The following is a 26,670-nucleotide window of genomic DNA, read 5'->3' on the forward strand; positions in this document are numbered from 1 at the left end:
GCCCTGTGAGTACGGAGCTCTGCAAGTCAGGTTTGGAGACCCAGCGCCTGCCTTCGCTGCAAGATTTAGCCAAGGAGAACCAGATCTTGGGCGGTCTGGGGCACCACAAGCTAACAGCATCATCCCTGCACCTGGCTCCTTCCCTCTTCCCTCCTGGTAAAAAAATAACAGCCATTTTCCTGAAGGTTTTCAAACTTTTTTTTTTTTTCACAGGCTCCAGATTACTGACAAAGTTCTGATCTCCAGCTATCACGGACTAACCCTTTGTAAACCACTTATAAATGGATCCTTACCATCAAGTGCAACTTGGTTCAAGGAGAAGGCTTGATCACGTACCTAATTTAGGCTGGAGGAAACAGCCTCTCTGCTAACCCTCTACGCTCATATTTCACACCGCTTTGACAATCTTAAATGTTTTCCACTTGTGCTGATACTTTTCTCCTTGGTGTCAAGCTCCATGTAAAAATGTCTGGAAAATTTCAACATGTACCTTCAAATCATCTTCAAGTTGAGGAAAATCTGAAAAGTGTGCATCTCCCCACATAAAACCACCCCCAAAATGTCTGCCATTCCTTCTACTGCCCAAGCGAGGTTTGAAACTTCAGGGAACACCTTCATTTAGCGAGGGAAAAAAAATAAGAATCAAGGAGGATGAACTATATTGAAAATCATCTGTCATCGGTGTGTTCAGAGATAGCTGCTAGGATCTCAGCAGAGCCTGACATTTCATAACTCATCTATTCCCAGCGTGCCCAGCCACCCTGCCGGCGGTTTTCTAGCACAAAGGGGCCATTAAAGAGTAATTTCTGCCTTTCGGAGGTCCCAAGACTCACATTCACGGGGCTGTGGCTTGTGATGGTGAGAGCTGTCCTCAGGCTGTTGGAAGGAACCGTCCACACCCAGTGGGCACACAAGATGCCTGTGCAAACCAGATGATGCCTGCACACACGAGATGCCTGCATGCACGAGGTGATGCTTGTGCATACGAGATGCTTGCACACATGAGATGATGCCCGCGCATACGAGATGCCTGCACACAAGGCAATACCTGCGCATGAGATGCCCATGCACACGAGATGATGCCTGCACACACGAGATGCCTGTGCACATGAGATGGTAGCTGTGCACGTGAGATGATGCCTGTACACGAGATGATGCCTGTGCACATGAGATGATAGCGGTGCCCACCAGATGACGACTGCGCACATGAGATGACGCCTGTGCACACGAGATGCCTGCACCCACCAGATGATGGCTGCACACACAAGATGATGCCTGTGCACATGAGATGCCGCACACACGAGATGATGCCTGCACATACGAGAGGATACTGGCACCTGCCAGATGATGCCTGCACACATGAGACGATGCCTGCGCACAAGAGATAGCATCACAGTATCATAGAATCACCTGAGTTGGAAGGGACCTTTCAGATCACCTAGTCCAACCTAACACTGACAAAACCCATCACTAAACCATATCTCTAAGCGCTATGTCTACCCGTCTTTTAAATACCTCCAGGGATGGTGCCTCAACCACTTCCCTGGGCAGCCTGTTCCAATGCTTGATAACCCTTTCAGTATAAAAATTTTTCCTAATATCCAATCTAAACCTCCCCTGGTGCAACTTGAGGCCGTTTCCCCTTTTCCTTTCACCTGTTACTTGACAGAAGAGACCAACCCCCACCTCACTGCACCCTCCTTTCAGGGAGTTGTAGAGAGCGATAAATTGTAGAGAGCGATAACATGCCTGTGCACATGAGATGCCTGTGCACAAGAGATGATGCCTGTGCACATGAGATGCTTGCACCCATCAGATGATGCCTGTGCACACAAGATGACGCCTGTGCACGTGAGATGATGCCTGTGCACATGAGATGATACCAGCACCCGCCAGATGATGCCTGTGCACACAAGATGACGCCTGCACCCACCAGATGATGCCTGCGCATATGAGATGATAGCTGCGCACATGAGATGCCTGTGCACATGAGATGCCTGTGCCCACCAGATGACGCCTGCGCAGGTGAGATGGTATCAGTGCACACAAGACGATGCCTGTGCACGTGAGATGATGCCTGCACACACGAGATGCCTGTGAACACATGATGATCCCTGCCCGCGCGAGATCCCTGCGCACACGAGATGACGCCTGCACCTGCAAGGTGCCTGTGCCCAGAAGAAGCAGCTGCTGCCCGGTCGCTGCCACTTGCCGCTTGCCGAGCCCTTCCCATTTGCTCTTGTTTAACCTCCAGGCTCAGAAACACGAGCGCTACTTCACAAGGGGTGGATGAAATGATTTTGCAAATAAGTAGGTGCGGAGTGCCCGTGTTGCAGGGCTGTGGTTTGACGCCGGGGCAGGGGAGGCACAGCGGTGAGCACAGCCGCCTGGGCCAATGCCCTCGCCATCCCCACCAGCATCCCAGAGTGATGCTGCCCCAGGGACCCCGGCGTGCGTCAGTGGAGGACGAGCCAGTAACAAAACCCTGCTGAGAGTTCAAACACTTCCCTCTTTGGCTGTCCCACAGAGTTGCAAAGAATTTTGCAAACGCCTCTTTTCAGCAATTCTGCCACTAAACTCCAGTCCTGGTGGCGTTGCAGTGAAAAGGAGAACTCTCTCATTCAAAAGGAGCAACTCATTTTCAGGTAAACAAACGAATCCATCACCGAAAGGTCAGATAAAGGATTTGCAAGTTTCTTTGGTGGGGGACAACGATGCAACGGTCCCGCTGCCACAGACTGGTATAGAAAAGATGGTTTAAAATTTCCTGTGCCAAATCGCGTTGCAGACCAGAGGGAAAAATCTACACGTGTGCACAAGGAGAAAACACACATGTTCCGAAGAGAATTTATTTCCTCCGAGGGAAATTATTGAATGTTTTAAACCCATGAAGAAAGCAGCCAGGGAACATGGCCCTATTTAATCCTCATTACTGATATCTGTATTCCCTGGCTCATCCATGCATAACTCCGTGTGTCAAAGGGTTCAACTTCCAGTACATAAACTTTCCCCACTGCTAATTAATTCTCTCCCAATACTTCTTTTTCCCTGAGTAATTTTCTACGTGGAAAAAAAAACCTGAATTAATCCTTTGCCCAGCTATACTTTGTTAAGAATAATCCAGTCTCAGATGTGATGGATGGCTGTCTGATCTATAATATGCTTGCCTTATATCATATTTTATATTATTCTGCTTTCTTTCTTTCCCTGTTTCTGTTGCTTTATTAATTCCTTCTCTCCCTCCCCTCCCCTCCCTCTGGCTTTCCCCTTTGGTAATTCTCTGCTCACTTCCCAGCCTTATTTTTATCAGTGGATTTTTCCATGGCTCCTTTTTTTGGCCTCCTGAAGAAAATAGCAAACCTAATAACGCCCGAGCCCTGGCCGGACCTCCAGACTGTGAAAGCTCCTCCACCTTTGGTAGCAAGCAGCACACTTTTTGCCCATTTTTGCTTTTTTTTTTCTTTTTTTTTAACAAGCCTTCGAATAAAAATGCCGGTGCTTAAACGGTACAGCTTCTTTTTGCACAGAGATGATCACATTCCTAAGCAGTTCATCCAAAGGCTTTGCAAAGGCAATTCAAGCGCATCCTTTTACCTGGGAGAAACGGATTGTTATTTCCCAGAGGCAAACACAGCCTGATGCTCATTTAAACAGAGATCAGGAAACCGCGTGTGCTGCTCTGAATGGCTAAGGACCATTAGGGTTTACACCACATAGGCATCCTAGCCATGGTAATTTTAAATTACCCTATATATATATATCTATATGCATATATATATAAAAATATATAGAAGAGTTGAATATCTATGCCTGCCACCCCCACTTCAAATTGAAAATGACTTTCTTCGTAATAAACGCCTATTTTGAGCAGAGTGTTTGGAAAAGAAAAGCCCTTCCAAGCCAGGGTGTCCTCTGAAGCAAGCGGGAAAAGAAACAGGTTTTCAAACCACTCCTTTTGTTCCAAAACCCGAACTGCTTTTTTGTTATTTTTATAGCCACGCACTTGCAATTGGCTCCAGGAAGCTTTGAACTAGGCCTGAGACGATTCTGGGAACAGGAGGGAGGGGGCGATGGGAAGGAAATTTGCCTTCTCTGCTGGCAAAAGGAGGGATGGAATAAGTCTTGGAGGGGGGGTGGAAGACAAAGGGAGAAATGTGATAAATAAAATATTGAGAAAAGTGGACATGAGAGGAGGGGAAGTGACAGGAAGAAAGGGAAAGAGAAGCCAGTTGTAGTAAAAATTAACAAGCTGTTCATAAAAAAGGATGCAATAAAAGGAGAAGAAGGAGCCACGGAAGTTAGGGGAAATCAAGGACAGTCTCTGGCACCAAGCTGGCAGAGGAAGGTGGTCGGGAGGTGGTCACTCACCCTGTGCTCCCCTTGCAAGGTGAGGACCATGCCAGGGAAGGTGCTGGATGTAACCAACAGCCACATCAGCTTTCTGCTGAGGATGTAGGGTGATGCCGGGCAGCCTGGACCCACACAGCCACCTCCCGCCCATGGACACTGGCAGGCAAAAGCCGTCAGGAGCCTCTGTGATCTGCAAACCCACCTGGAATCCCACCAAAGCCAGTGCCCTGTCCTGTGGGCAGGAGGAGAGCCCAGCTCCCCTTTCACGGCGCTGCTGCAGGACCTGAGCTGCTCTCCCCCAGTCTTAGCAAGCCCTTAGACAACTTCACACGCTCAGTCTCTTTAAACTAGCTTTGGGCTTTCTCCCGACTTAATGAGAAACAATTTCTGAGCTACTCATCTAGAAAAGTGCCCTTCTTCAAAGCCCTTGCCAGGTGCCATGTGCAAACAGTAGCAGATCCAGGTTCCCTCCTTAGATCTCACTTCTCCGCATCCAAGGACTGCTCCCGGGAGCCGTTTCAAAGGCTGAAGTGTCAGCATTAGAAAGAAAAGAGGTGTGTGGGTGTGAAGTTACTAAATGCAAAACTGTCACTCTCCTTTCATTTACAACCCTGAATATGCATGCATGCAAAAATGTAGGGCTTACATTAAAGTTTTTACTCTTGGAGCAGAAAATATCAAGGAAAAAAGAGACTAAAAGATAGATGAGGCGGCGCAGGTTAGAATTCTCTCTCAACTAATCTTTTATTTTTCATCAATAATTATTTCTGTTAATAAACCCTGCCCTACCTTGAATTAGATTGTCTTTTATCATCCCGGGGAAGGGCGCCGTCAGCAGACAGACGCGCTGGTGCTGCTGACTGGTCAACGGCAGTAATGAACAGCAGATGGATTTTTTAGTCTTTTACCCAGATAAAAGCCATGCAGAGAATTACTGATGCCCAACCCAGAAGAGCACTGGCTTAAAAAGCACCTGAAGGGGAGTTGTGGGCTGTCTGGGGGTTCACGGTGGAGGAGGCTGCCTGGGCTCTGCCTTGAGGCCTGGCAGGTTCCTGGCGAGGAACCCAAAGAGTTACCTGAACAACTGGGAGAGCAACGTTTACTGGTCTACTGAAGGCATGCGCAGGAACAAGGACACACACAGCTGTCTTGGACACTCAGTGCCTGCACCAACCTTCACAGAATCACAGAATGGTCGGGGTTGGAAGGGACCTCTGGAGATGATCCAGTCCAACCCCCTGCCAGAGCAGGGTCACCCACAGCAGGTGGCACAGGAACGCCTCCAGGCGGGTTTGGAATGTCTCCAGAGACGGAGACTCCACCACCTCTCTGGGCAGCCTGTGCCAGGGCTCTGCCACCCTCACAGGAAAGAAGTTCCTCCTCTTGTTTAGGTGGAACTTCCTATGGTCAAGTTTGTGCCCGTTACTTTTCATAATGCAAAATTGTTAGGAATATGCATTGCTGCTCTTCAAGCAAATACGTTCCTTATCCTAGCTCGCACTAGCCAAGAAGGATGAAAACTTACCCCATCTGATGGGAAACCTTCTGCATTCTGCACCTCGGTCGCCCCCAGACTGCATTTCAGCATGAACTCTGCTGCCTGGTGGTGGCTTGGACATGTCACCCGGTCAGGGAGGGACACACGCCTGCCCACCGTCTCAGCAGAACATTTGCTAATGCCGCTGGGACAGCTCAGATGCCAGGCACCACCACCACCACGCTGCCATGATGCTCTGTGGTAGCTGAGGCTCCCTGAGCTGCCAAAATAATTACGTGCTTGGATCTAAATGGAAAAGAGCAGTGGGGCGGAGGTAAAGCACCAAGGACTGAAGGTGGAACATGTCTTTAATAGACACCCCCAACGTTTAAATGGATTGTTGTTGCATTTACTAAGTTGCATTTACTCAACCTCCAGATATTCTGGCTGAGCGTCTGAACTTGCAGGCAGTTCCCAAATGAGGCATACCAGCAAGGATGCTGGAGAGGGCAGAGGAAGATACCAAATTTCAGTTGGAGGATTTTTAGAGCCCCCCAGCACCCAGAGCCAGCGCTCAACAAATTGAGCTTGTGCCCCTTGATGAATTGCGTCAGCGCACCTGGGTTAGCAAAGAAACACTTGGTACAACCAACAGACTGATGGTATCGCCCAAATCCCTGAAAGACAAAATTTACATGGGGTAAATGGTTCCATTTTTTATTCTGCACCATATTGCATTATGAAAGGATTTCTCAGATGAGATTTTTCAGTATAATGCAATGAGCTACATGTGGGGGATGAAAATTAATGAGAATGTCTTTCCTTTTACAAAGGACTACGGTACTTTGATTGATCTGCTGGTCTTAAAGGAAAAGCTAAGCATTTAAAATACAAACACGCACATGCACAAATACATGTTTTCCCAGTTTCCAGTCCTGGAAACAGGAATGCTGCAGGTGGATGCTGTCCTATGGGCTCTCTGCTAGTAGGACCAGCGCCACAGCTAGGAAGATAAAGCACACAAACTGACCCAGGAATGCTTTTATGATTAAAATCCTCACCTGCCTTCCAACAAATCTTTGCTTATGACTGCCATTTAGCCTTTGCAGTAATGGCAAATATTACTAACATGTTTCTACAGGCTTTGATTACAGACATTGCCCTAACCCTGATTTTTTACCACCTTTTTTACCACCACAAGCAACAATCCAGGGAAGTAGAGCTCTGGCATGCCACGCAGCCAAAGGAGTGCGCAACTTCCACATATATCAGCTTGCTGGATGCAGATTGCTTATTAAATACTGTTGTACAGTAGGTAACATAGCCAAGAACACCGATTGACTGCACTCCTGGCCTCTGGACAAACTCAATATTTCAACGAGACTTCTCTGACTCTGACCCTTCTTCCCTTGAGAACCTGCAACACCGTGGCTGCACTACAGATGCTGCTCTTGGTTATAGCCTCAGCGGCATCCGATACACCACAGATAACCAACAGAGCTAAAAATTACAAGGCTGGGCCTTAAAAATGGGCAGTTTCACAAGCAGTCACTTGAAGGGAGCCTTGTTTCCCAGGGTTTCCCAAGCAGCTGGGTTCTCTAGTGTCTAGTAAAGCGTAAGTCTTGGTGGTTCCCAACCTGAGGGCATTCCTGCTTCCCCAGGGGCTTCCCCTGGGTTTGCTAAGAGTTGAGCCATGCTGCGGCGTTCCTTTCCTTATGCCCATGAGCAGGTCAGCTCTCTCTCCCTTACCCAGCTGCCTTATTTCATGAAAATTGCAGGAAAGTAATATCTCTGAAAACTGCACTCAGTCTGCTCTATGTTGTCAGAACTAGATTTTAATGTTATAAGGAGTAGAGTCAGATGACCAAGCAGGCACACAAACACAGTATGTACACTTCAGGAAACAAGGCAACATTGTTTTGATGTCCTTCTCTCTGATAGATTTTGTAAAGAAATAAATTTAAATAAAATTCTCCCAAACACCTTATTTGCTTTGCGACAGTCTGGTGCCATGTTGCAGTAGCTATACTAACTTCCAGGGCAAAAAGAAATAGGAAATTAAGAAAATAAAAGATGAAAAGAGGATGTAAAAGTTTTTTAACTGGCTGTTACCTGTGCTTAAATAAAACCACAACTTTTGAGTCACTGTGGTTTCTAAATCATCTGCAATTTCCTTCTATACCGATTATTAAATACATGCACTCTCCAAGGCCCTACTAAATACACTTTGCTGTTGTGCTGCTGTAAAAAAAAATCATAATACATCATCTGTTTGTAACAGGATTCATTACAACTGAAATGTTGTACCGGCCAGATAGAGTCTCAAACATTCTTCTTACGAGGCACTTCATAGGAAAAGTGACTTATTTAAGAGGAGAAAAGTACGCAAACAGGTGAATCTAAATTTACATCCCACCAGCTGTCCTTGAGGCCCTATCACCAACCCCACTGATAAAATAAAAGCAATGATTTCTGAAATGTAAATATCCAGTGCTTGCTGCCAGTCAAATCTTCCCGGAATTACTATACAGAATTTGGAGGAGAGTCAGTTGACGTAACAGAGAAGCTTTAATATCCAAACCAAGCAAGAACAAGTTTAATAAGGCACAAAAATACCTGTAGGTTTTCAACTAATACCCATCCTCTTTGCGCTGGATGTGGATCTCCAATGCGCCATGATCCCTACGTGCCTGATCTCAACCATGCTCCTGACCACACCAGGTACACAAATGCAGGCAGAGGACTGGACTCAGACCCTTCATTTGCTTTCATCCATTGTAATGCACACAGGAAGGGGGGAAAAAACCACTACAGAATAGCCAGAAACCTTGGGAAAGGTTTCTTGTTCCACCCCACGGTGATAACAGCTCTACTGTGCATTGATTACTGAGCCCTAAAGAGGTATTTTCTTTTTTTTCCGAGGCTTAAATGATTGTACTTTGAACTGTCCGCACATTTGCACATCAAGGTGTTTGCTAAGTGGGATACCAGGAGCTTGCTAAGGACAAAAGGATCATAATATCATCCAGCAAAAGGTCAGCCTGAAGAGTAATAGGATTTTTGAGTGGTTGCTTCCCTGGCCTGTGTCACATGCTCACAGAGACTCACAAAAAGAAAAGGAGATCAAGGAGTAGGGGAAAGGAGCTGGTGGAGAAGGGCATGCCTCATTTCCTTCCAAATGCTCACAAACACGGCCTTGCAAATGAAAATATCAGCGTGAAAACCTGACCTCGCTGGAGTTAGCAATGGCTTCGACACTGGCGGGCCATAGCTTGGCCAAGCACTAGCATTTCATCCTTCTGCGCGCTGCAGTCTCAGTGATTCGTGTTCAGAGATTTAAAAAGCAGCAGACATGAAAGTATTACTACTGCCCTTATCCCTTCCCCAGGATGCGACCAAACCGAACAGGAAGAGTTCAGCTATTTTTAACCAGTTTCTCTTTCTCTCCTGCAAGACCTATGTGGGCATAAGTGCATGAGAACAGACTTGGCTCACGGGCATTTGGGGCTCGCTTTGGTTCAGCATGGAAAATATTGCCTAGGCACAGCATTTAGCTCCCAATCTAACCCCAGATCTTTCCTCACCTCCTTTTTCATTGGCGCCTGAGCTGTTGAGATATCAGATTTTGATGCAAGCCAACTCCTGAGCTGTTTGCACGTTAGGCATAATGTAAACCTGTATATGGCTATTTCATCAGTTTGGAGAGGACGTTGAAGATACTGAAGTTGCCTCCATGGGGAGCCTCTGCGAGAAGAGGCCAGGCCACCAGGACTCAGAGCGAACCTTTGACCACAATGGGCATGCATTTTGGTTATATCCCACCTCACCCTCCTCTGCGGCAACGTCTCTCTCGGAGAAGGCAGGAATTATAGGAGCCTGGCTCACGCTTATACCGCATCGTTTCCAGCCGACGCAGCATCCCGTGCAGCGTGGCACTCAACATCAGGGGGCGAGGAGGCTCTGCGAGAGCGGCCAAATGCTCTGCGAGGGGCACTTCCCTCACGCTTGAGAGCAGGTACCCAACATCCAAATTGATGATGGCTTAACAATCACACTGAGAAATGAAATGGGCTCTTTCGAGCTGAACCGCCGCTCGGTGCCGCACTCTTTGTATTGTGCTTGCTGTGTCACACAACACCGTGTACCGATAAGACGTGCCGTAAGTGACACAAACAGTGAGAGAAAGCAGGGCGTGCAAAATAAATGCTTGGAGAGGTGGATGTTGGGACTGGGTGAAATGTGCCATTCCACACGCTCCCTCGGATGGTTCCAGTTTGCTATTTGCACATCCCAGTGCAACCCTTCCCGCACCAGCAGCATGCTCTGAAGCAGTGCCCAAGGACATTGCTCTAATCAGGGGGCCTTCCCAGAGCTGCTGGTATCAGAAAAGGGCTGCAGCCACTGCTGAGTGTTTGACCATCGCTATTTCAACTGCCATCCCCTACCATTTACCACTCGACCTTAAAAACAAACCTTTGGTGGGACTTGGTAGGCAAGGTTGCAGCCTTGGAATGAGGTTGATGGAGTCTGGATGTGGGCGTGAATCATCCCTGTGACTGCAAATCACAAAAACCTTGGGTTTTCTAAGCAGAAATACAACTCTTTACTCTTAATATCCCAATTAACTCAAAAAACACAGCCTGATCATAAGACCAGCTTTCTCATAAGAATATCTACTGAATGGGTATGGTGGCTTCTCATAAGTGATAGATTGGAAGAAGCTTTCAAGGCGGTACTGGTATCATCAGGTGACTGCTGGCCTGCACGCACGTAACTTTTCAAGCAGAACACTCCACTTCTAACCAGCCATAGCAAAGCGTTATTCACACCCAGTCTTTCAGAGACGATGCAATTAGCTTTAGGGGCACAACTGCCTCCTCTTAAATCTTATACGCCAATGTAAGCAACAGACTAATATCTCCGCAGCAGTAGAAAGTGTCGAATGGGTCAAGAAGAACAAATACATCTTGGATTGAAATTAAATCCATGCTATGAAGTTAAAACTTTCCTGTTCTTGAAAGAGCAATAGAAAAAAAAAACAACAAACAAAACCCAAACCAAAACAAACAAGTAAGCTGTCTTAAAGCCAGGTTGAGCCTGAGCCAAAAAATTTTACATTTGGAGAGACTGGCATTTGGAGAAAAGCCCTGAGTTCTGGCACATCTCTATTTCCATTGTTTGTTTGTTGGAAGCTTCCCTGTCCCCCGCCCCAAATCTCACCTGAAGTTTTATTCCAGGTTCCAGTTTATACCTACACAGAGCTCCACAACCCAGTTTAAAGTCTTGGGTGTTGTCCATTTCTATTTATTCTCTCTATATGGGTTTACGTGTCATATCTTCTGTACAACAGATATGTTCTTTATCATTACATTAAGAAACTAAATGGTATCAGGTTGGTAGCGATGCAAAGATATTATTTCAGAAGACCTTTTCCAAGGAAACAGAATTTTATCAGACTTTCAGGACATCGAAGATGAGAGAGAAATTAATTTTTCTGTAGCTTCGTTAACCTACTTTCCAGGAATTTATCCATTTTTGAAGTAATCAATATAAACTCACAAAACTCTCTATTTCTAAGAGTAATTTGGGCTATTTGCATATCCCCTGTATTTACTGCTGTCCTACAGAAATGGAGACTTCTACCTCCAGCTTGAAGTGCTTTGATTTGGGTTTAAGCACTACGTGACCTGTAAAACCTCACAAGACTCTCTACCCACAGAGCTTTAAAAATGCCAAAACAGGACTCAAAGGACCAAACTCTTCTCTTCATCATGTGTGTGACACTGCTGCAGCTGACACAGTGATGTGGGTACGTGGACGGTGCAACCTGAATGGGTCTAAGGCACAGGAAGCTCAATTCTACGTTACTCAACATTTTTTTTTGAGAAAGAGTAGAGATGTTTGGCCTTACTGTAGCAAACAGTCTCCAGAGGGATCAGTCTAATGATGACTTAATTTTACCAACTTTGCTTGACTCAGTAAAAAAGTACAGATTAGATAATTGCTATATCAAAAAGTAAAGGCCATAACCATCACAATTACCCACATTAATTCCAATTGTTTCATAAGAGAGGCAACTGTTGTTTAGAAGACTGTCAGAGCCAGAGGGAAACAAAACAGCTCAACAGCAGAAAGCCTGGTATTAAATGAGAGGGGGAAAAAAAATCACTTGTCTTCTTCTACTGTCATTCCTGTGATAATAAAATGAAGGGCTGCAAATGCAGAGGGTTTGTTGTTGGGTAACAAGTGAAGCTTCATCAGATGATTCACAGCCAAGCCAGGGTGACTGTGTTCATCTCCTCAGTTAACAGCACAAAAGGAGGTTGGTTTCCTTAGCACGGGTATTCCCAAGCCCCTTGCAGATCAAAACTGCCTCCTGCTCAGCTGAAAATGTCAAGATCTTCAAGGATTCACCACGGGGAAATTACTGCATGACCTCTGAACGTCGCACTGCCTGGGCTCTGTGATAGAGGTGGTGCATAAACACGTGCTTTTAGTGCGATCAAATCAACGCCGTTTGGGAAGATGCATCGTGAGGGCAATGGCTATGGGCCGATGAGCCGGGAATACCCTCTCCCTGCCACTGCTGTTGGGCAGACTTTTGTGAGGAAAAATATTATTTATAGTTTAGTTGTAAGAGCTACAAGTTCTAATAAATGCTTGCCATTCTGGTATTGTTCCTACAAGCATAATTAAAAGAAATATAAACTGTTAGTGCAACACTTAGAGAGTACAGGTGTTTTTTGGCATCTCGCTGATTAGAAATGCAAATTTGGAAAACAATTAGCTAATGTGGTAGAAATCAACAATTTGCATAAAGCTCTTTCAGGTCTTTTCTATTGCAGCTGCAATAATCTCCCCAAGAAAAAGCCTGCGGAAGCCTGTGCCCAACTCCACTGCCCATGGAGCAAGCTCCCAGTCTCTCAGTCTAGAATACACATTACATCTTTGTTTCACGCAGAGGCAGCTAAAGCATAAATTAAAGTCAAGATTTTTCAAAAATAGGTGAGTGAAGCTGGCTCCGGTTTCACGACGCCCATTGGTGGCAACGCAAACGCAGTCGCAGCCTTGCTGATGCGTGACACCAGGCGTCAGAAGACACAGCAGGCTGTGCTCGCTGGTGAACCTTATCGCAAGGCTGCTGGTGCCGTGACAGCGCTGCAGAAAGAGCCTGCTGCTAACCTTCCCCCGCACCTGCACAACTCGGGATTTCCATATGGTCTGCCAGAAAACTTTAAGCCCTAAAAGCAAATGTCCAAAAAGTGCAAGGCGCTCGCAGAGAGGGATTGTTTGTGAACGACACAACACCTGGTTCTCCACTTGCTGAACTCTTCCGTAGGAAAGCATTAGCCGCCCAGCCACCGCATGGCTCAAAATGGGCATTCAGTTCCAGAGAAGGCTGCAAGCCTCAAGTCTCGCCCATGACACTGAACCAACCCCCTGGGCATCCAGGACCAGGGTCTGCTGCTCTCCCTCCACCTGATAACCATTCCAGGCCTTGGGACCTGCCTCCAGGCAAGAGGGGACTTATTTTAGTCTTTAAGCTTCACTGGCCTCCCAAATGCTCAGTTCATTTTTTAATCAGACAGAAATTTCATATTGCAAATCAATGGCTGCCTTGTCCAGACCCTGAAAATCTTAGGTAAATTAATTCTTCCTCTGGCAGGCAGTCAATGAAACTGCTTGCTTGAGTAAGGATTACTTACACGAGAAAGGGTTTGCAATACCAAGCCCATTAAACTCTTAGTTCATCAGGTGAAGGGAACAGATCAGCACTTTGAACTGTGTCTATTCCACTTATTAGAATTTCTTTGGCTTTTTGTTCTGTTTCAGATCATTCACTTATTTACTCTGAGCTTATTGTGCCTTCTGTCAGTGTCAATATGGCTCAGCTGGCAGCAGATGCTCCTCTAGAGCTGAGCACACTGGTGTGAAATAACGAGAATGGAATGAGAATTGATGGGAACTTTTGCCTAAAACCTGAACTGAAACCTTCATGTTTACGAAACTCTGCTTCTAATTTGTGTACCAGCTCCATGAGATATCCTCGTTTTAAAAATACAGCAGGTCTTCCAGTTTAGTTGGAGGCCACGAGTACTGGCAGGGTGAGGAAAAGCCCACACTTTTCAGTTTGCTAGACCCGTTTTGTTAAAACATTAGGTTCTGGAGTTGTTGTTTGAGGAAACGTGCTCTCACAAGTCCTTTGAGGTTTGCCCATTCCCAGTCAGCTCAAACGCAAGGTCCCACCAACACTCGAGAGGGTTCAAGAGGAATGCTGCTATCTCATAACAGGATTTTTTACTGTCTGAAAAAGCTCTGGGGATGAGGATGGAGGGTCTAAATTGACTCCCTCATTAAACTGCATTTGAAGTCATGAGAATAAAGAAAGGGAACAGCCTTCATAAAGCAGACAGCCTCGTGTGCTGTGCTTCTGAAACCGGCTCTCTGATTTTTAGATACCTCCCGAGGCTTTAAATAAACAGAACTGTACTTCACCAATTATCATGCCTGTTTTGCTTAGCTCCCCAGTGGATTTAGTTTTAGAAGAACCGTACCGCTCAATATTCAGTGCTGTTTGAGTAAAATTACAAAAAAGAAAAACAATGTGATAGCACCTGTAGCAACCACAGAACGTAAAATATGAAAGGTCTTGTCTGTTCAATTATTTAAACCATCCAATCTGCTGGTAAAAGCTATTATATTGGCATTATATCCAAAGACTCCCTAATCCATTCTAAATTTTGCATTCCTTTGTTAATCCTACATTGCCTAATGAAAGCAGTTCCGTTTGGAAATGCAAGTTTCTTGGTACAATTTTTATCCAACTGACTTGTTTTCTTTCCCAGACCCTTTTTAGGTTTTTCCATCCAGGAATTCAGCAGCCTACCTCCAAGCTTATGTATGGAAGAGTTAGTTTCTGAAACCAAGGCCTCAAGGACATAATCTACATGTGACAACTCTCCTGTTTCCTTTGTCCTTGCTTCTGTTATCACCATGTTTATCCTGCTTTCTAGGACTCATACAGGCATCTCTGGTTTCAGCGCTGAGAAGTCATGCCACGAGGATGGCATTCAAGCTCTCTGTGACTAAAGTAGAGGAGTTTCCTTTGGAAACCCTGTCCAGTTGTGCTGCAGGTCCCAAAAGCAACCATAACGCTCAGAATCTTGGGGATAATGACTCCTTTTTCTTGCCCAATGACTCTTCATCAGTTTTGCTTCGCAGACTTTTCAAAAGATGCCTACAGAGAAGGTGGAGAAGGACTCTTTATCAAGAAGTGTAGCGATAGGATGAGGGCTAATGGTTTTAAACTGAAAGAAGGGACATTTAGAGGAGATCTGAGGAAGAAATTCTTTGCTGTGAGGGTGGTGAGCCCCTGGCCCAGGTTGCCCAGAGAAGCTGTGGCTGCCCCATCCCTGGAGGTGTTCAAGGCCAGGCTGGACGGGGCTTGGAGCAACCTGGTCTGGTGGGAGGTGTCCCTGCCCAGGGCAGGGGGTGGCACTGGGTGGGCTTTAAGGTCCCTTCCAACCCAAACCATTCTGTGATTCTGTGCCTTTTGACTGACAACACTGCAAATGCAATCTGAACTTTTACAGTCAAGCTGGATTCTCACTTTTCGCACCTCATCACTTGCAATAAAAGTTCTGCCAGGAAGAGGATGCTCTCAGTGGGTTTGCAAGGATGTAAATGGCCAGAAAGCAGTAAACATTCTCTATGGGCTGCCAAGTAGGAACAGAACTGAATTCACTTCCTCTTAGCACTGTCGCAACTGCGTGGTACATGAAGATAAAAAGACACAAAAATGTGTTTAATAAAGTCACTCCAAATACCCCCACATGACAGATCTGTTGCTGATGCCAGCCTGGATTGATGGATAGTCATTTTGGGGAAATGAACTGCCCTTTACTTACTTTTAGCACAGGAAATGCCAAATTCTGTTTGTCCTGGCACTGCTGCAACAGCCGGAGCTCCTGGTCCTGCCCTGCAGCAATAGGCACACACAAGAACAGGCGCAGGAACAGGCATATACAGGAACAGGCACGTTTCCATCTCCTTGGTCAGCTTTTCTGCAGCCCATTCTCACCCCAGTCCCATACTCTCACCACAACCACTTTTTTTTCTTGCATATAGAATCACAGAATCACAGAATGGTTTGGGTTGGAAGGGATCTTAAAGATCATCTCAGTCCAGCCCCCTGCCCTGGGCAGGGACACGTCCCACCAGACCAGGTTGCTCCAAGCCCCGTCCAGCCTGGCCTTGAACCCCTCCAGGGATGGGGCAGCCACAGCTTCTCTGGGCAACCTGGGCCAGGGGCTCACCGCCCTCACAGCAAAGAATTTCTTCCTCATATCTCATCTAAATCTTCCCTCTTCCAGTTTGAAACTGTTCCCCCTTGTCCCATGGCTCCCCTCCCTGATCCAAAGTCCCTCCCCAGCTTTCCTGTGTCCCCTTTAGGGACTGGAAGGGGCTCTGAGGTCTCCCCGGAGCCTTCTCTTCTCCAGGCTGAACCCCCCCAGCTCTCTCAGCCTGTCCTCACAGCAGAGGGGCTCCAGCCCTCCCAGCATCTCTGTGGCCTCCTCTGGACCTGGGTTATCCTTAACCATGGTTAACTAACACTTTCGGGTATTTCTTATCAAAGCACCAACAGCCTCCTGAAAACTAACCCATAAAGAAAACATCAACAGGATGCAGCAGCAGAACGGTAAGGGCACATCTTTCTCAAGCCGTTGGCCTGTCACTGGCTAACTGCAGGTGCCTATCGGAGAATATAAAGAAACAAAGGGAATTTTATCCCAATATTTTCCCAGCACACTTCCCCAGTCCCTGGTGAGCCGTGATTTCAGGACATTTCTAAACCAAACACGACATCATTGTATTTCGCAGCATTTTTCTTTCAAGAATTTGCCTAAATGATATTGGAGCCCACAAAAATGAAGGCATCCTCGGCACCCTATTGCAGCAAGTTCCCCAGCTGAGGGGAAACCACTTTCTGCAGATTTAATAAATGTGACGAATCCTTGTGCTTCAGTGTCATCCTGGGCGAGTTTCCACTCCGAGTTCTGAGTTTGTTTTCCAGCCCCAACCGACTCCCATTGGTTGCGGGGAGTCCTTGGAGGCTGCCTTTAATTGCTCCAGCATCCTTGTTTAGATGTTCATCCTCGCATGGGCATTTCCAGCGAGCAGCAGGCTGCGAGTGCCGCCGGGGTTGAGGCATCTCGTCGGCAGGTTACAGAGTGAGCCTAACGAGGCAGAAGCGCTGCTGAGTCACTGTGACAAGAGCTGCTTCATTAGCTCAACCTGCAGCACGAGAGGGAGGGGAAGCCCTTCTGGGCAGAGGATGGGAAGGCAGACAGCTTTCCAGAAGGAAAGGCAAGCGTAGGAAAGAAGCTGAGGTTTCATAATGGTATTTGCTTTTAATTAAAGCCACATTCTGAAAAAAAAAACCCATGTTAAGTTTGGAGAGTTATCTTGCTTCTGATCTTGAAGATATTTCTCACATAGCTTGGAAAAACAATGCCACAACTCAGAAATCCACAGAAATACTAATATACGTATTTTCCCAGCAAACTGGGAAAGAAGAGCCCAGCCCTGCAGGGAGCAGGCACACATACCACTCGACAGGCACCTATGCCACCAGTCACAACGTGTAGCACCCACACCACATTTAGGAGAGAAATCGGAATATTCCGAGGTGGTCTGAATACACAATCCCAACTGAACACGCCGAGAACCTGGCAATGCTCTTATTCTCGCACTTTGCGATGCAAGGCCGTCCGCTCCAGCCCTTATCAGCTTACAACCCTGGCTTGCCAAAGACGCTTCACGACATGACGGTGAAGAGTTGGGAGTCACCTGGAAGTCCTGGAACTCAGTATTCCCTGTTTGCTGGCGCGGGGCCGAGACACAATGCTGGAAGCAGGCGGTGTGTGATCCAGGTGCCAAACTATCAAACTCGGGTCCAGCTCCAAATTCTGCAGAGGTGGGTTGTTTTTTTTTTTTGGCATCAGGCTGGTTTTGTGTCACTGTGACCCCAGTGAGCAGCGCAACGGACTGGAAAACTGGGCCCTATGAGCTACATTGCCTTTTCAGCCCCATTTCTGAGCTTGCTGAGTCCCAAACTTCTGCTCTGAGCAACATCTGAGCTTATAAAGGCTTTCTGCCTTTTCACCCAAGGACTTCGGCATCGATTAGCAAATGACTAACAAAGAGAGTGGATGCACTTTTAGTCTTTTATCTGCTTCACATGTACATTGTTTATCTCTTCGGGCGTTGAAACTGTTCTTGCACAAACAGCAATTTCATTGCGGATTTTTAACAACTGCTCTGTCAAGAAAATCATTGCACAGGTCTGGCAGGATCCGAGCAGCGCACAATCCTGAAGCATCACTTTCTCATGCTTAGGATCCTCTCATGAAGCCTCATCTTAGAAGGTGCCGAGTATCCCCAGCTCCCACCACCTGCGGTGAGGGATGAATGCACCTCTGTGGATTTCAGATGCCTGAGAGACGACTTGTAGAGAAACGCAGCGTAATAGCTCCAAGACTTTCAGCTTGCTGAGTCTTGTAATAATTCTCCCAGACAAGGACGATGCTTTTCCCCCTTTCCTGCTGGAGACATGCTGTCTCCTAACATCTGGAATCACTCTCATCCCGGCAGAGACAAGCACCTGAACGAAACAGCACTGATCTCCCTGCCCCACCGCTCAGCAACAGCACAGATCATTAAGAAAGACCAGCACATATCTCATTAAGGAAGGCCTGCTGCAGGAAACCCCTCCGCCTCCCCAGGGACCCAACCCCCAGGAGCGTCCCACCCCACAGAGCGGGGCCAGCCAGCCACAGCCAGCTCAGCAACAGGCTGCCGGGCCCTTCGGCAAGTGGGAGACAAGTCTGTGAGCGGTGGGTTCTGCAGCTACGCTGCTGGGTACAGCACAGCCCGCAACCAACCCTCAAACCATCACGGAGCCTGTGATGCTGCACGGAGACCCTCCAGGCTTCCACCCAACCAGGCACCACCAGAACCCACCTCTGTGCTGCATCACTGATGTAAAACTGAACCAAAGGACAATTGTTTGCATCTGCCCAGCTTAGCTGCCAGCATAATTTAGAGCAGAGTCTATGGGTGAAGGTGTCAGAAAACATTTATCAGTTTGGGCTGGTCCTACAATGTTCGGGAACCTCCTTCGAACACGCTCCTGTCCCAGTGCTGATCCCAGACCTCTCCCACCATTGAAGTGGGGCAGCGAGAGCAGTCTGGGATGTCAGCACGATGCCAGGTCGCGGCAGGACTAGAGCATCCCTCCTCACCATAAGCGTGTTGCATGTTTATCCAGCATAGAGCAAGAAAAATGTGCTGTGGCTCTATCTAAGACCCCATCACTGAAGAGAATGAACTATCTTAAGGTACAGTCTACGCTTGAGCATGCATGGTTAAAAATGATTTATACTGACATGCAAATTTAACTAGATGAAGCTTTTGATTATTCCCCCTGTCTCCTTCTTTGCGCTATTTCCCTGAGGTGGGAAAATGCTCTTTGCCAGTAATTCATTATAAATGCCCCAGCCATTCGCATTAGCTACAGCAGGTCTCCCCTGCACTGCTCAGTATTAAAATATGCACAAACTTCTCTCCAACTCACCAAAACCAATTTTTGAATCACTCTGAGAATTTAATCGCATTTCCCTTCTCTTGGCTATAATCAACGTGCATGCTTCATACAATATTTACTTTCCGTGCAGGTACCAAACTTATATATGACAATCTATTTTACATACAGAGGACAACATTAGCTGAATGCTCTCTTAGGGTAAATTATATATAAAATTCTGCACAGGGTATTATACCAAAGTGCTCCTTAAACCCATGCTAACTCTGTACCGAGTGCATCAGACAAGAAATGGTGAAATTAAGCCATGTACAGCAGTTCTATTAACTCAAATATACTGGACATCCTAAAAGAGCTAACAACGCAAGCATAAACAACTCTGCCGCGTAGCATTCTTCCTAAGACCCATCCTACAAGAGGCTGAATGCCCTGAATTTCCAATAAATGAGCTGAAAGGCTGCAGGAGGGAGGGACAGACTCATGGTCAGGACTACTCTTGGTCAAGGACTCTATCCAAGCTGGGAGAAGCTGTAAGCTCCCTCGCACATGACACTGCTAAATCAAACGCTTTGGCAAATCACAGGAACGCAGAGCAAGACAAGACGGAAAGCACTCTTTACAAGCTGAGGTGCATGGCTCCTGAGAGCAGCCAGAAGGACACAATGAGCAGCACACATTGAATTTCTGACAACGCATCCAGGCTAAACAAGCACACAATCAACATGGTCCGAAACGTTCTATAAGAGAAATACGCATTTCGCCGACAATCATTAAATGATTTTAAAAACTCCAACATGATGGTGCACGGAAAATACAGGGCTAGATGTTCTCAGGTTGTTCTTTTAAAATTTACTGTATTTTGGCTTATGCTTCAGTCTATGTGGAATTCAAGCGGTACATCCAATTCTCTTCACCTACATACCCGCCTTCCCTTTAATGAACTTCACTCAGCGGCTGCTCTGTATCACTGTGAGCCTCCTCCGTCACATCACAGTCACTTTAATGAGAAAGCAATAGCTCTAGGACTACACGTCTGACAAGCAGATCCTTAAAATGTTTTCCACTCTTTTGTTCCAAGACGACGAAAGAACACAAGGAATTCGGAGGGTACGAAACCTAAAAAAACTCAAGCGTAGTATCACTGGTCATCCTAAAGATGTGGTTGTTCATAGAAAGAAAAATAAGATAAATTAAAAGCCATCCTAAATTATAAAAGTGCATGATTCATTGTGTGGTTACGTAAGGCAGCAGTGCCATAACACTGTTTAAGTCATCTTGCAGAAGCACGACGGTGCTTTAAGAAGGGATGAATCAAACCCCGTGTTTTCCTTTTAAAAGGGTGCTCGAGCATCAAACAGCAGGAAGAGCCACGGCTTGAAACAGCTCCTGACAAGGTCCCTCCAAATACAATTGCGAGGGTGGGTTCGGCTTGGGAGGTGTAGTCACACAACTCCCTTCAACTTTGGTAGGAAACTGGCTACAATTAAAAAATGGTTTCAAATGTGGTGTTCTCTTCCATGATAGGAAGATGTGTTTCCCACCCGGCGTGGAGAGGAGGCACTCCACAGAGCGGGCTGAGCAGTTGCTTCCCTTCCCTGCCGTCCAGGACTTCTAATGCACTTCTACAACAAATGTAGATAATTATATAGAATCATAGAATCTTCATGATTGGAAAGGACCTTTGAGATCATCAAGTCCAAATACACACACACACACAAACCCCTACAATCTCTGCCACTAGAGCATGCCCTGAAGTGCCACATCTAGACATTTCTTAAATACCTCTAGGGATGGTGACTCCACCACCTCCCTGGGCAGGCTGTTCCAGTGCCTGACCACTCTTGCAGTAAAGTCATTCCTCCTAATGTCTAATCTAAACCTCCCCTGCTGCAACTTCAGACCATTTCCTCTGGTCCTGTCATTATTCACGCGGGAGAAGAGGCCAACACCCCCCTCTCTCCAACCTCCTTTCAGGTAGTTGTAGAGGGCAATGAGGTCTCCCCTCAGCCTCCTCTTCTCCAAACTAAACATGCTCAGCTCCCTCAGCCTCTCCTCGTATGACCTGGTCTCCAGACCCCTCACCAGCCTGGTAGCTCTCCTCTGGACACGCTCCAGCACTTCAATGTCCCTCTTGTACAGAGGGGCCCAGAACTGAACACACAGTACACGACGTAAGGCCTCACCGGTGCACCAGATATTATGTTAAAATAAATATATTTATTTTTTACTTAATATCTTTTTTTTCTACTTAGCTGAGTTGCTGCCTTGTCCCCGAGGAGCTTTTATCATTACATTAAAGATCTTATTTTTGCTCTAACTGACAGACGCCGCAAACTATCTATAAACTCTGGCAGACAACTACAGGTATCTGTTCTCGGCTGATTTATTAGACATCACCGATCCCCTCGTAGAGCAAATCCACCTCGTTCTTGAGTACTGTCACCGGATCAGAAGCAAACCAGCCTACCTTTGAGGTCAGAGACCCGAGTCCCCATCCTGGCCAACTGCTAGGGAGGAAGAGGCATGGCCAAAGCCCCGAACTCAACAAATTAGCAAACTGGATCCACAGATATTCTCCATCTGCCAATCACTGTTATGGACTGTGGCTGAGATGTACTCCCTACATATGCAGGACACTCAGAATCAACTCAGTCAATTCTGTTGCTGCACAGCCCAAACCTAAAAAATATACCGTAAGGAACAACATACAAGAATTCACCACAGCCGTTAAAAGGAAAAGCAACTGCGATTTAATATTGCAATTTAGCGCAAGGTACATGGAAATGGGACACCTGGTGCGTTAGCCTTAATGTGCTCTCCTGTGCGAGTGTGGGAAGGCACTTAGCTGTGCCTGCATTTATCCTCCCGTAAGCCAGATGTCTTATTTACCTATTTACCAGTGGGGTAATTGCCGAGGACTTAATGGCCTCTTTATCAGGCGCGGTGTTTTGGAAATGTTTCAGGCTAAAAGGCGCTATCAGGTGCAAGGCACAGACAGGAGCACGGGGTGAGGAACAGGGATGCCGTGGTAGCAGGGTGTTTTTCAAACCATTTACCTAATGAGCCTTCGGCAACGCAATCTAAAGGAAACAATTCCGCACAGACACACGCATGACTGAAGTGCAAGAGTCGCCGTAAAACCAAAAGATCATGACACAGACCACAATATTCTCTCTCCCTGTTACATTGCATCATCAATTCTCTCTGGAAATGGTGCAACTACCTGTTATAGTTATCTACAATTTAAGTACCTTTCTGTATTTCCCCTTATTCTTGCTTCAGGAATTTGACAGTGTTTTGTGGGGCTTTCGCTCCTGATCAATCCCATGTTGCCATCTGTCTGCTCCTGACAAATCCCAATCAGGAACACATCTCTGTGAGGGCTTGGAAACCCTCAGGATGTGTAGATGGATGTCATTTACTTGAGCTGAGCCGGTCCCCAGGCTCCCTCTTGGCATCCCTTGAACAGGTGAGTGTTCAGCTGGTGTAAATCATCTGAGCTCTCTGGGGACTCATTCACATCAACCAAGAATCCAGCCCAAAATATAGAGCTAATTTCCCATGCATCAGGCTGTCAGGCTGTATGGCTTGCTGAAAGGACCATTAGCAGCAAAAGAAGTGCTAGAAATGCTTGAAAAATGGTGCTGGAACTGCAATTCTGGTAACCTTTTTGCCTAGCAGATAAAGTAGAGGCAGATGCTCCTCACCAGCCCTTGTCCATTCCCTGGGCACATTGACAGAGACATGAGCAAGGTTTTGCCCCCTAAAACAGTTTCTTGCAATTATTGTAAAGGACAAAACAACCAAACCAGAAAGCACCAGGTGATAAACCCAAGATCATTGAGAGCTTGGGTGGGAACCCTCTTCGGAAAAGGAGATCAACATGAAATGGACACCTGTCTTTGGGAAGAGAATTCAAAAATATGGATTTCGGACACAACAACATGACAAAAGTCTAAGGCCTTGCCAAGCCCATGAGGTTCAAGAAGAATAAAAGAATAAATGTGAGAAAATATAGCCTCCTAATAAAGAAACAAAAATGACCATTGTTACTAAGGGGAAAAGAGAGGGGTGTCACCAGTTAATTTAGCAATGGCATAAACTATTAAATTCACAGATACTAAAGGATTCAAGGAAGAAGCTATTCATGGCAACATGTGAGACCACATGAGGAACTACCCCTGATCAATGCAAATACCAAAATTACAACCAAAGTGAATGTCTGAGCTCTGCCTAAGATGCCTAGACACCCATCAAACTAAAAGCTGGACTTAATCTAAATAAGGGTTCTATTCGGTCCCTCTTCCTCCCATTGAGGGATACTAGAAATGAAACTTCATCCTCTCAGTGGCCGCTTTGACTTCAGGATTACGTTTCACAACGAGAAGTTACTGCTTCGGCGGCAGAATCTGTCCCATTTGCTGCATCTTCGCAAAAATGGCTCTGGTTCTTCCAGAATGTGCGCGATGAAAGAACTGACCTGCTCAAACCCAGCACCTTCGCTGCGTGCGGTGATGGAATTTCCCTTTCTGTCCAAACCTCTCTATCCCACCCTGAGCCGCGGCTCAAGGGGATGCTCTCTGAGGGGGAATGCAGCCCGCAGAAGTGCTGTCTCGGGGAGTGGGCAGCCGGGGAGGAGCGCGGCTGAGGATGCTAAAGTCAACGAAAACCCACAGTACAGCCCAAGGTACATTTGCAGGGCAAGTGTAAATGACCCGTGACCACACGGGATGAAGGGGACTTTGCACGATCTGGCTGCGCGGCTGCAAGCCCTGCAAACACATCTGTGGATTAACCGCCCTGAACAAATAGCCAGAGTCAAAAGAAGAGCAGAGTTCAAGGCCATTCACTGAAATCTTAGTTTTACTTTGCCCCACAGCACACCCAGTTCTAATTCACTTTGGCTCTGGCAAGAGGAAAACGCAAAGCCGCCCCTCGTCCCAGCTGTCAGCATTGCAAAACAAAACGAGAGATTTGAATATGTTTACTTAACTGCTATCAGTATTAAAGGCACCTTAAGGGAATCATTCATAGAAGAGAATAATTTGTAGTAGATAATAAATCACATTTTCCTCTATTCTCCTCCTTGGGAAAAATGAATTAAGACTTTATAATTAAAACTCCTGAACGTAGTTCAACTAAATGTTTTTAATTGAAAAATGGTCTATTTTTAAAAATGTCCTTTTTTTCTTTTTTTTTTTTTTTCATAAAAACACTGTTTGCTCTCTTGAGGAATGCCACTGAAAATTATTAACTATCATTCCTCATCAAAACTGCTAATAAAACATTTCTTTACTCACTCAGCAACTTGGAGCCATAAGATTTTGACACCTAATTCCATTTCTATTTGAAAATCCTGGCCAAACAAAAAAAAAAAAAATTAGTTTCTCTAATCCCTTTTAAGAACAGTAATAGAGATTATAGAGGAAGATATAAAACGTGTTCAGGCACGTGTGTGATTCACAAAGTTGTCCCTTTCCCTCTGTCCCCCGCGCTGATTAGCCCGAGCAGTCCGCAGTGACCAAGAGATAGCATCCTCTCTGTTTGGGGTTTTCCTTGTGGGTTTTTCATTATTCCACACTTTGGGATCATTCGTTTGCATCAAAGGCACTGCAGTTCAATTCTGTACATCTGTACGTATTCATGATGGAAACAGAGTAACAAGCTAAAACCAGACTCTCGCCACATTCCCTGTCACTATACGGAATTTGCTGTCAAATCTCACGTCTATAAACAGATTCCTTGCAACAGTAAATTATTCATTTACTACGTTCTTACCATAATTTCAGTGAGAACAAAATGAAAAACGTTTACTTACTGATGTATATAGGTATCCTTCACTGTTCATTGCCAGATACAATTTTGTTTGAACCCCCTGAATCGCCACCACTCGTAAACCCACAGGTATGAGGTTAAACAAAGCTAGGAGAGAAAGGAGACGGAGAGCAAAATTAATCCTTTAGAGTAGGCAGATTAGATAGAGAATTAAACCATAATTACCAGAACCAAATAAAAAATGCCCATTCGTGCATATATTAATTTCTGCGGGTGCTATAGAGCAATACTGCTGCTATCGTGTTCTTCTATAGCAATTTCCACCAACAGCTCAGAAATTATCTAGAGGGTACCAGCGTATGTCCCCCAGTCTGAAGACGGTGAATTGGAGGTACTGAGAGCTAAACGGACTTACCTGCCTCGTGAGCGGAATCCGGGGGTTGCTGAGTTGAACACATTGAATTTGGTTTTGGTGTTATCTTTTTTTGACAGCAAGTGCAAAACGAAAAAAAAAAAAAGGTAATCCAAAAACAAACACAAACTTCTTTTTTTTTTTTTTTTTTGCAATTTCAGAGCAAATCCAGTAACCATTTTTGACCCAAAGGAAGGAGCAAGATGAAATTCAGAAAAATTAAAACCCTTCATTAACATCTCAAAATGTTTCCACTCAAAATTCATCGGGGGTTTAGTGGTTTTTTTTCTCTTTTTGAGAGGAGAATGGGTTTGAAAAAAACATAGTTAAAGAACTTCAAAACGAAACGAAATGACAGCATGTTCTTTAGATCAAGCCCTCAATCTGGGCTTTCAAAATTGAGTTGCTTCGAATGTTCTGCTTGCATTTATGTTTGTACACATGCTAATAGTGGCAGGATTTATAAGCAGAGAAACTTCTCTTCAAAAAATGAAGATTCCGGTTTGTAGAGTGGCTAATTAAAAAAAAAACCAAACCAAACCAAAACAACCAAACAACCAAAAACCAAGCAAAGCTCTGCCATAACTTAGATTCATGGATACGTTAAAATTGAACACAGGTAAGAACAAGGTGAATACGGTACTCTGTGTTCAATATGTAGGATTATAAATAAAGGGGAATTAAGAAAATTTTGAAGCACTGTTATCGTAGCCCAAAGCATCTCCTTTCAGGCTGCCCTATAAATGCAGAGAGAGTATGAAAAAAGAGCCAAACTGGCTCTTATTTCCAATGGTTTATTATTTGGCTGGAAAACTCCAGTCTGCTTCAGGCTGAAGTTTGGTATTTATGGTCACTGTCTGAAGCTAATTTCAAACTGAATTATGAATTCGATAGATTTTTATTATTTCCAAAAGTATAAGCTAAGAATGATGACACATGATAAATTCCCTTTTTTTTTTTTTTTTTCAGCCTGGCAACCCCCAGACGGTCATATTTAATTAAAAGACAATTTGCAGCCTGTCATTGTTTAATACAGAGCCTAAATTCTGGGTG

General features: G+C 45.7%; 1 protein-coding gene across 5 annotated transcripts in view; it reads right to left on the reverse strand.

Moving 5' to 3' along the window:
• FGF13 (fibroblast growth factor 13) overlaps window positions 1-26,670 on the reverse strand; it is a 272,868-nt gene that overhangs the window by 35,716 nt on the left and 210,482 nt on the right. For all 5 annotated transcript variants that reach the window (XM_054215273.1, XM_054215276.1, XM_054215275.1 and 2 more), the window contains one exon: window positions 25,249-25,352. In XM_054215273.1, the coding sequence (XP_054071248.1) occupies window positions 25,249-25,352 (104 nt within the window). The remainder of the gene's footprint in view (window positions 1-25,248; window positions 25,353-26,670) is intronic.

This window comes from Rissa tridactyla, chromosome 9 (genome assembly GCF_028500815.1).
Source record: "Rissa tridactyla isolate bRisTri1 chromosome 9, bRisTri1.patW.cur.20221130, whole genome shotgun sequence".
Classification (NCBI taxonomy): domain Eukaryota; kingdom Metazoa; phylum Chordata; class Aves; order Charadriiformes; family Laridae; genus Rissa; species Rissa tridactyla.